We start from the raw sequence: 10,509 nt of genomic DNA on the forward strand, positions 1-10,509 counted from the left end.
TGGAGATAGAATTTTAAGTTGACTTTTTTTGAGATGGAGTTGTGCTCTGTTGCCCAGGCTAGAGTGCAGTGGTGCTACCTCCACTCACTGCAACCTCTGCCTCCCAGGTTCAGGTGATTCTTTTGCCTCAGCCTCCCCAGTAGCTGAGATTATGGGCATGTGCCACCATACCTGGCTAAATTTTTTGTGTTATTAGTGGAGATGGGGTTTCACTATGTTGGCCAGGCTGGTCTTGAACTCCTGACCTTGTGATCTGCCTGCCTCGGCCTCCAAAGTGTTGGGATTACAGGTATGAGCCACTATGCCTGGCCCACAAATTTATTTTCTTGTAGTTCTGGCTTATAGATGTACCTCTCCCTGTGGCTTCACATGGTCTTCTCTCTGTAACTACTTGTGTCCAAAGCAAATTTCTTTCTCTTCTAAAGACACCAGTCATACTGGATTAGGGCCTACTTTGACTTAATCTTACCTTTTTTTTAATGAGATGGAGTCTTGCTCTGTTGCCCAGGCTGGAGTGAGGTGGCACGATCTCAGCTCACTGCAACCTCTGCCTCCCAGGTTCAAGCAATTCTCCTGCCTCAGCCTCCCAGATAGCTGGAACTACAGGTGCAGGCCACCACACCTGGCTAATTTCTGTATTTTTGGTAGAGACAGGGTTTCACTGTGTTGGCCAGGCTGGTCTCAAACTCCTGACCTCAGGTGATGTGCCCATCTCGGCCTCCCAAAGTGCTGGGATTACAGCTGTGAGCCACCGCCCGTGGCCAACTTCATTTTACCTTAGTTACCTCTTTAAAGTTCCTATCTTCACATATAATTGCCATTTTAGGTACTGGTGATTAGGACTTCAACATATGAATTTTGGAGGGACACAGCTCGTATTAAGGGAAAACTTGGACCTACAGAAAAATTGAGAAAAAAGTTGCCAGCAGGTAGTCATTGACAGACTGATTATTGCAGTGAAGTTGAACATAAGTTTCTGGTAACCTTAATCATTGGGAAAGTTCGTTTCCTTCCAATCATTTTTCTGTGCATAGTTATACATACTTCATAGTAGTTCTGCATTCTACTTGTTTTACTAGCATAGTGTAAGAATTTCCCTATATAAACTGTTACATTGCATAGCTGGATAAATACCCCATGGAGTAAGTGCCCCCATAGATTATTTAACTTGTGTCCTCTATTGAAGATGATTTGACCTTTGCCACATATCCTTCCTGGTACTTCTGGCACTAAGGCAAAGCAGAGTTCCTCAGAAGATGAGTCTATAAGGCTGTGTGCTGGCAATAAAGGGCAGGGCCACCCTGGGGATCATGTGGCCCCTGGGACCCTCTGGAACTGAATCAAGCCTCAATCCCCTTTCCCCTTCCTCCCACTGGCCAAGCACATCACAGCTCAGCACTCCTCAGCGGGGATGTCGTCAAGTAGGCAGGGCTGGTTCCTAAGCAATCTTCTCTTTCTCGTGATCACGTTCCAGCCTTCCCACAGAGGATACTTCTGTATGTGGTAAGCTCTTGGGCTCTGAGACAGTTCTTTATGGTCCCCGACCCCCTCTGTCCTCTTCCATTCATTGAGTTTGCTGCCTAAAAGATGCCCAGTGTCTTAACTTTCTTTGCCTAGATTAGTTTTGCCTGGTTTTGAACTTCCTGTCAGTGGAATCATGCGTATATCCTCCCGTATCTGGCTTCTATTCAACCTTATGTTTGTTATATTACCTATGTTGTTGCCTGTCCTTGTGGTTCATTCACTTCATTTTGTGAATATACCACAGTGTTTCTACCCATTCTCCCTTGATGGACATTTGGGCTGATTCCGGTTTAGCTATTATGAATAGTGCTGTTAAGAACCTTATAATACATATGTTTTGGCTAGTGTATTTTTGTTGGGTCTGCACATCACAGTGGAATTGCTGGATCTTCGAGAGTTCATGTATCAATTTGTACTGCTAAATTGTTTTCCAGAGTGATTGTCCTCCCATATCAGACTTTTGTTTGTGTGTGTGTTAAAATAGGCATAACATAACGTTGACCATTTAAAAGATTTTTAAGTAAAGAATTCAGTGGCACTTAGTCCATTCCCAGTGTTGTGCATTGCCGTTATCTATCTCCAGAGCTTTTCCATCATTCCCACAGAAACTCTGTACTCTTTAGTCATTAGATACTAGCTCCCCTCCCTTCTCTCTATCTCTAGCCCCTGGTAAATTCTATTGTTTTTATTTTTAAGAGATAGGAGTCTTGCTGGAGTATGGTGGTGCAGTCATGGCTCATTGCAGCTTCAAACTCATGGGCTCAAATGATTCTCCCACCTGATTCTCTCACATTGCTGGGACAGGTGCATACCACCACGCCCAGCTAATTTTTAAAAAATTTGTGTAGAGGCCAGGTGCAGTGGTTTACATCTGTAATCCCAGCACTTTGGGAGGCCAAGGCAGGTAGATCACCTGAGGTCAGGAGTTTGAGACCAGCCTGGCCAACGTGGTGAAACCCTGTCTCTACTGAAAAAAACAGAAATTAGCTGGGTGTGGTGGCACGTGCCTGTAATCCTGGCTACTGAGGAAACTGAGGCAGGAGAATCGCTTGAACCCAGGAGGCAGAGGTTGCAATGAGCTGAGATCGTATCACTGCACTTCAGCAGAGGTGACAGAGCAAGACTTTGTCTAGAAAGAAAAAAAAAAAGGGGGGATAATACCTACCCTGGTAGCATAGCTGTAAGGATGAAATTCTCCTCTAGGCCAGGCGCAGTGGCTCATGCCTGTAATCCCAGCACTTTGGGAGGCTGAGGCAGGCAGATCATGAGGTCAGGAGTTCGAGACCAGCCTGACCAACATAGTGAAACCCTGTCTCTAATAAGAATACAAAAATTAGCTGGGCATGGTGGCGTGCACCTGTAATCCCAGCTACTCAGGCTGAGGCAGGAGAATCGCTTGAACCCAGGAGGCAGAGGTTGCAGTGAGCCGAGATTGCGCCACCGCATTCCAGCCTGGGAGACAGAGTAAGACTCCACCTCAAAAAAAAAAAAAAAAAAAGAAATTCACCTCTAGCTGGTGAATGGTGGTTACTAACTCAGAGTGCTTGTTGAAAGAGTAACCAAGCAGGGGGGGATTCAGAAGGAGTGAAATGAACTAAAACAGCCAAAAGTTGACTCAGTGATCTGTGTGGGTATATATATATATATTATGTGTAAATATATAGACTGGTGGCTTTCAGAAAATCTTCTGCCTTTAGCTATGACTTTAGTCAACCCCACGTCACATGAGACCACCTGGGGCTAATGTCCCTGAATGTCTATGATATTGGGTCCTCTGGGCTCATAAACAAAGAGGAATTTGGCCCACAAACTGACCACGAGGCAATCTTCCCTCTCGAAACCAAACTCGGAAGCCTCATCTGAAACTTGTGTTAGTCACACTGCTGGTCAAAGGAAGTAAGCCAAGTCCCCCTTCTTCAGCCACTTGATAACACTCCTTAATCCAGTCAGGGGACCCTTGTCAATCTTGTTTCCTGGAGCAACTTCCAGAATACTCCTGCCTTCCTAATACTCTCTTTTCCCCTTCCCCACAGTATTCATGGGCTGCCATGGGCAAGAGCCAGCTCTGTTTAACACTGATAATGACGACTTCACTGTGCTGAATGGCGGGACAGTCCAGGTAAAACACCATGTCCACCTGCAGGACAAAAGAAAGATGTTCTCTGTGCATGCCCAGATTGCTGCTGGCCAGGAGCACTTGGTTGCTGTGGCCATTGTGAGCCAGGTCAACCCTTCAGAAGAGCTAGTATTAGTCCCCAGCTGCCCACAGCTTGGGCGTGAGCACTGATCTAAGGGGGGTAGTGCTTGCAGCTACACAGCAGCGGTGCCTGAGGTCAGGCTAGTAGAGCCACGAGCTGCCTTGTGAGTAATCACCCAGTATACTAGGCCCCTTAGATTCCCTCTCCCACCTCCCTTCACTTCCTTCCCTTATCATCCATGTAAACCCCAACTGAAGGCAGTTCTAAATACAGGCCTGCCAATTCCATGAGCCTCAAGGAAGAGGCACCTGTGGTGCTTGGCCACAGTTTGTTTTAATTTTTAAGTGGCTAATATAGCCATGTGGTTCAAAAATAAAAAGTATTAATAAGCTATACAATAAATAATCTCCCCTTGTTTGCTTCCATTTGCCTAAAGCCCTCTTCACCCCTCCGATAGAAGACAGTTAATGACAATTCCCAATCTCTTTCCTTCCAGAGTTTATATATAGTCTATACTTATATGTGTTACATGTTTATATTTTACATGTTATCTATTTTGTATATATGTATATATAAACGGAATTTTGGGCTGGGTGTGGTAGCTCACACCTGTAATCCTAGCACTTTGAGAGGCCGAGGCAGGCGAGGGATCACGAGGTCAGGAGTTTGAGACCAACCTGACCAACATGGTGAAACCCCGTCTCTACCAAAAATAGAAAAATTAGCCGGGCATGGTGGTGCGCACCTGGAATCTCAGCTACTCAGGAGGCTGAGGCAGGAGAATCGCTTGAACCTGGGAGGCCGAGGTTGTGGTGAACCGAGATCACGCCTTTGCACTCTAGCCTGGGAGACAGAGCAAGGCTCTGTCTCAAAAAAAAGACAAACAACAACAGCAAAAAAAAAACGATTATTTTCCCTCTTATGCAAAAGCTAGGATACTGTTCACGTGTCTGTACCTTTATTTTTCTACTTACCAGTATATCAGCCCAATGTCTACCCTCTTCCCAATATTAGTTTTTTCTGTATTCTCCCAGACTTCATCCATGTATAAGAAAATATGACTATAGGGTCTTATTTCCTACCCTTTTACACAAAAGGTGAAACAGTGCCTGGCATGTATTAAGCACAATGTGTTTTTTAAATGAAATAATAAACTATATTAAGCTGCCCTATAGCTTAATATTTTCATTTGACAACATATATCAAAGATCATGCTGGGCATGGTGGCTCATGCCTGTTACCCCAGCACTTTGGGAGGCCAAGGAAGGTGGATCACTTGAAGTCATGAGTTTGAGACCAGCCTGACCAATATGGTGAAACCCTGTCTCTACTAAAAATACAAAAATTAGCTGGGTGTGGTGGCACATGCCTGTAATCCCAGCTGCTCAGGAGGCTGAGGCAGGAGAATCACTTGAGCCTAAGAGGCAGAGGTCATAGTGAGACTGCACCACTGCACTCCAGCCTGGGTGACAGGGCGAGACTCCATCTCAAAAAAAGAGAAAAAAAAGATCTTTCCCTGTTGGCACATAGAGTGCATACTTATTTTTAGAGCTGCATAGTATTCCACTAGGTAGATATGCTGTAGTATATTTCACTGGTCCTCCTCTCTAAGTAAACACCCAGTTTCCCTTGCAATAATAGGCCCATCTAGGTCTCCTCACCCTTAACTCTTTTTTTTAATTTAACATAGGGTCTCACCATCTTGCCCAGGCTGGTCTCGATCTCCTGGGCTCAAGTGATCCTCCCAAAGTGCTGGGAATATAGGTGTGAGCTACCATGCCCAGCTACCTTTAACTCTTACAGATGAGAGGATGTTGAATGTGTCCCAGCTATTTGCACCTCTGGTTTAAGGGGTTTCTCTCTTTGCAGGAAAGAAAGTCACTGAAGGAAAGGAAGTCATCGAAGATCTTCCCATCCAAACATATCTTACGAAGGCACAAGAGAGAATGGGTGGTTGCTCCAATATCTGTCCCTGAAAATGGCAAGGGTCCTTTCCCTCAGAGGCTGACTCAGGTAGGACTGTGCCTTCTCCTGGGAGTCATTGGTGGCTGCAGGAACCCCCATCCAAAAGCCTGCATGTGATATTTCTTGCTACTGAATGTGGGGTCCTAGAGAGGAAAACCTCTCATATGTGAGCAGATTCTACTATGGCAGTGTCCCTCTTCACAGAGGATTCTTTGTCACAGTCATGGGATATCTGTTACTTTGTCAGCTGCCATTTTCTTTTTCCTCCAGCTCAAGTCTAATAAAGATAGAAACACCAAGATTTTCTACAGCATCACGGGGCCAGGGGCAGATAGCCCCCCTGAGGGTGTCTTCGCTGTGGAGAAGGAGACAGGCTGGTTGTTGCTGAATAAGCCACTGGACCGGGAGGAGATTGCCAAGTATGAGGCAAGTAGCCTTTAGTGTTTACTGTAAATGTCTCCTCAGAAGCGGGGTCCTAGGCCTGGTGAGGTGGGTGGCACCAGGCTGATCCCAGAGCTGTGTACCCCGCAGCTCTTTGGCTATGCTGTGTCAGAGAACGGTTCCTCAGTGGAGCACCCCATGAACATCTCCATCATCGTGACTGACCAAAATGACCACAAGCCCAAGTTCACCCAGGACATCTTCCGAGGGAGTGTCTTAGAGGGGGTCCTGCCAGGTAAGAGGATTGGAAAGGGGACTGCTCTGGGGCTACTGGGCTCACACCCTTAAATGCTAGAAGATCCCACCATACCTGATTTCCTTGGCTGTGTATCAGATTACCTGGGGTCTACTTAAAAATCCAGATTCGCCCCTTCTATCCCAAGGTTCCTGAATAAGAATGATCCTGGAGCAGAGCTCTGGAATCTGTATATTTGAAATTTTCCCCACAGCTTCAGACAATCAGCCAAGCTTGGGAGCCACTAGCTTTGGAGCTTCAAAGACCTAGATTTGAGTCTTGGCTTTGCCTTTTTACTGGCTGTGATCCTGGGCATGTTCTTGACCTCTGAGCCGCAATTCTCACATCTAAAAATGGGAATAATATCAACCTTGAAGAGTGCTGAAGATTAGAAATACCATATGCAAACTTACGTAATACAAAGCACCTAACACAAGTCTCTTGAGTGCATGGCAGCCACAGGGAACATAGCAGACTAGAAGTGTTAGAACGTGGCTATTGGAGGCTGGACATAGTGACTCATGCCTGTAACCCTAGAACTTCAGGAGACCAAGGCGGGCAGATCAGGAGTTTAAGACCAGCTGGGCCAACATGGTGAAATCCTGTGTCTACTAAAAATACAAAAAAATTAGCTGGGCATGGTGGCGGGCACCTGTAATCCCAGCTACTTGGGAGGCTGAGACAGGAGAATCACTTGAACACAGGAGGCAGAGTTTGCAGTGAGCCGAGATCGCACCATTGCACTCCAACCTGGGTGACAGAGCGAGACTTACATACACACAAAAAGAGTTCTAGAAGTAGACAGGGCTGGAGTTGGAGCTGGAAGAAAAAGATACTCACCTTTCTTTCCAGGTACTTCTGTGATGCAGGTGACAGCCACAGATGAGGATGATGCCATGAACACCTACAATGGGGTGGTTGCTTATTCCATCCATAGCCAAGAACCAAAGGATCCACACGACCTCATGTTCACCATTCACCGGAGCACAGGCACCATCAGTGTCATCTCCAGTGGCCTGGACCGGGAAGTGAGTGGCCCTTATGGAAAGTGCTGTCTACCCAGACTTGCCCAGGCTGGGGTCTGACTCTGACAGCAGAAACTCCTGTCCCTGCCCACAAAGCCCAAGGCAGAACAATGAGGACCCACATCAGCTGAGATGGCTGCTGCTGTGTTCACATGCAGATGCTCCTGGCTCCCTTGGGTCTGTGGCCTGCTGCCAGCCAATCTCGTTAAATCTCCTCCAGGGCTGGGAGGCAGCTGTAAAATACCTGCTTTTGGTATTTTCTGTAGGTTTTCTCATTTCCTCCTAGAGTGGCTCACTTAGTGTGCACATTACCCAAATTGGTCCCTTGTGTGCCACAAAGTAGAATTAGCTCCATGGATACTGGAGTTGCTGCCTGCTTCCTAATTAATCCCTTTACCCAAATCCTCACTCAAAACTCTTGTCCTGAGGCCAGGCATGGTGGCTCATGCCTGTAATCCCAACACTTTGGGAGGCTGAGGCAGGAGAATCACTTGAGGTCAGGAGTTCAAGACCAGCCTGGCCAACATGGTGAAACCCCATCTCTGCTAAAAATACAAAAATTAGCTGAGCATAGTGGCAGGCACCTGTAATCCTACTTGGGAGACTGAGGCAGGAAAATCACTTGAACCTGGGAGGAGGAGGTTGCAGTGACCCAACATCATACCCCTCCAACCTGGGCGACAGGGCGAGACCCTGTCTCAAAAACAAAAACAAAACTTGTTCTGCATGAAAAAAGAAAAAAAAAAAAAAAAACTCGTTCTGGAGCAGTCAAGGGTCAGGGGACAATGCCCAGGCTTTCCTAGCACAGGTCCAGGAGAACTGTTTGGATCTCTGGTTCCCTTTCCAACAACACCCTCTGCGTCTGTTCTCCTGGCAGTGGGCAAGGGGTGGTGAAGGAGTCAGCATTATGATAGGGAGAGACACTCCTCTGTATCGACACACCCCTGAGCCAGTGCTTCCTGGAGCTCAGGGGAGGGACCCTTCAGACTAAACCCACAATGGGCTTCTCCTCTCCTCTCCCTCTCCCCAGAAAGTCCCTGAGTACACACTGACCATCCAGGCCACAGACATGGATGGGGACGGCTCCACCACCACAGGGGTGGCAGTAGTGGAGATCCTCGATGCCAATGACAACGCTCCCGTGTTTGACCCCCAGAAGGTAATGCTGCTTCCTCACTCAGCCCCTCATCAGATAACAAAGGACCAAGGTTTGCCTTTCTGAGGAAACACTGGAACCAGTCTATATTGTTTCAAATACCAGTCCCAGCACTGTGGCTGTGTGACCTTAGGAAAACTACCTAACCTCTCTGTGCCCCATTTCCTAATCTGTGGAAAGGAGATAATGATAATACCTACTGCATTGTTCTGAGTTTCAAGTAAAATAATCTATGTATGTTTCTTAACACGATGCCTGAAAATAGGTGCTCGATATGAAAATCTTTGTTGATAGAAAATGTATTTGCCTCGTACCTACACCTGCCCATCTTTTCCCAGTGAATGCTTGTGCACCTCCAAGGCAGAGGACTCAGTGCCAGTCAAGGTGCCAGTCACATCCTCCCAATTCCATCTTTAGACAGCTCTGAATATTAGTTAGGGCTGATTAAAAATTTGTAATGAGGCCAAGCACAGTGGCTGACACCTGTAATCCCAGCACTTTGGGAGGCCAAGGCAGGCAGATCACTTGAGGCCAGGAGTTGAAGACCAGCCTGGCCAATATGGCAAAACCACATCTCTATGAAAAACAAAAAACTTAACTAGGTGCAGTGATGCATGCCTGTAGTCCCAGCTACTTGGGAAGCTGAGGCATGAGGATTGCTTGAGCCTGGGAGGTGGAGTTGCAGTGAGCCGAGATTGCACCACTGCACTCCAGCCTGAGTGGCAGAGGGAGACTGTCTCAAAAAAAAAAAAAAAAAAAGTGTCTGAGCAACTGATTTTCCAGTCTTTGTCACCTGTCCCAGAACCTCTAAAAAAATTCCTGTTCAGTGCTCCAGCCAATTCAGGCACCTAGCCCTTCTTCCTTATTACTCTGATTTCAGCTGGATAGGTAGCTACATGTTGCAGGGGCTTAGGCATGCAAACCAGTGAGATTCTGGAACCTCAGGCCCCTGCGTATAGGGAAAGCAGGTGCAGGATTGGTGTGGTCTGTGCCAGCAGCTATGAGGCTGATGCTGGGGACATCCTGCTGCTGTGTGTACCCTGAAACCCCTCAAAGTGGGTGGGTGGTCAAGGAAAGGATAAAGGCATGGGGATCCCCTGAGGTTGGATGGAGGCTTCCCAGCCCCTGGAGTGGGACAGTCATTGTCTCTGCTCTGATAGCTCTGTGCTTCTCACACTGACAGTATGAGGCCCGTGTGCCTGAGAATGCAGTGGGCCATGAGGTGCAGAGGCTGACAGTCACTGATCTGGACGCCCCCAACTCACCAGCGTGGCGTGCCACCTACCGCATTGTGGGCGGTGACGACGAGGACCATTTTATCATCACCACCCACCCAGAGAGCAACCAGGGCATCCTGACAACCAGGAAGGTGAGTCAGTTCGGGGTTTAGACAATGGCTATACCTGGGGCAGTCAGGTCTGCAGCCTTCAGGACAAGGAGCCACTGCCTACCATGGGCTAGTCACCAGGAATCGTACCAGCCCAGTGGCTCCCAATGCTGTTCTACCACTCTCGTGTTGAGGAGTCCCTTTGTTCAAACTAAATCTTACCCAGGAGCCCACCTCATAAATAGATGAGAGTCACTGATCTAATTGAAGCAGATCAGGGAAGCCTCCTCCCAGACCAGTGTCCGGTGGCCACCCCAAATCAGTCTCATGTAGAGGGTCCATTTTATTGCAATCCATGTTAACTTTGCATTTACTCTAAAACTCATGTCTAGGTGTTTAGATAATGTTTTAAATCACATAGTACTTTGCACACTCTTACCTCTTAAAAAGTCTCTTGTGTGTGTGTATTTTTGTTTTTATTGGGGTATAGGACATGCATTGGGTCAAAAAGTCTGCATAAGACTGGGCACAGTGGCTCACACCTGTAATCCCAGCACTTTAGGAGGCTGAGGTAGGAGGATCACTTGAGGCCAGGAGTTTGAGATCAGCCTGGTTAAGCGAGATCTCATCAGTACTAA

The 10,509-nt window shown here is 47.2% G+C and overlaps 1 protein-coding gene across 2 annotated transcripts in view; it reads left to right on the top strand.

Moving 5' to 3' along the window:
- The window catches only part of CDH3 (cadherin 3), a 51,830-nt gene that overhangs the window by 26,925 nt on the left and 14,396 nt on the right, over nt 1–10,509 (top strand). Inside the window, exons 1-8 of one of the 2 annotated variants that reach the window (XM_037742333.1) lie at nt 1,485–1,503; nt 3,558–3,643; nt 5,592–5,735; nt 5,958–6,113; nt 6,219–6,363; nt 7,216–7,391; nt 8,419–8,547; nt 9,728–9,913. In XM_037742333.1, coding sequence (XP_037598261.1) covers nt 3,563–3,643; nt 5,592–5,735; nt 5,958–6,113; nt 6,219–6,363; nt 7,216–7,391; nt 8,419–8,547; nt 9,728–9,913 — 1,017 coding nt within the window. In that variant the 5' untranslated portion in view covers nt 1,485–1,503; nt 3,558–3,562. Of the gene's footprint in view, nt 1–1,484; nt 1,504–3,557; nt 3,644–5,591; nt 5,736–5,957; nt 6,114–6,218; nt 6,364–7,215; nt 7,392–8,418; nt 8,548–9,727; nt 9,914–10,509 lie in introns of those variants that run through there. The other variant, XM_017539321.2, reaches the window with a different exon arrangement.

The sequence above is a fragment of the Cebus imitator genome, unplaced genomic scaffold (assembly GCF_001604975.1).
Source record: "Cebus imitator isolate Cc_AM_T3 unplaced genomic scaffold, Cebus_imitator-1.0 Scaffold118, whole genome shotgun sequence".
NCBI lineage: Eukaryota > Metazoa > Chordata > Mammalia > Primates > Cebidae > Cebus > Cebus imitator.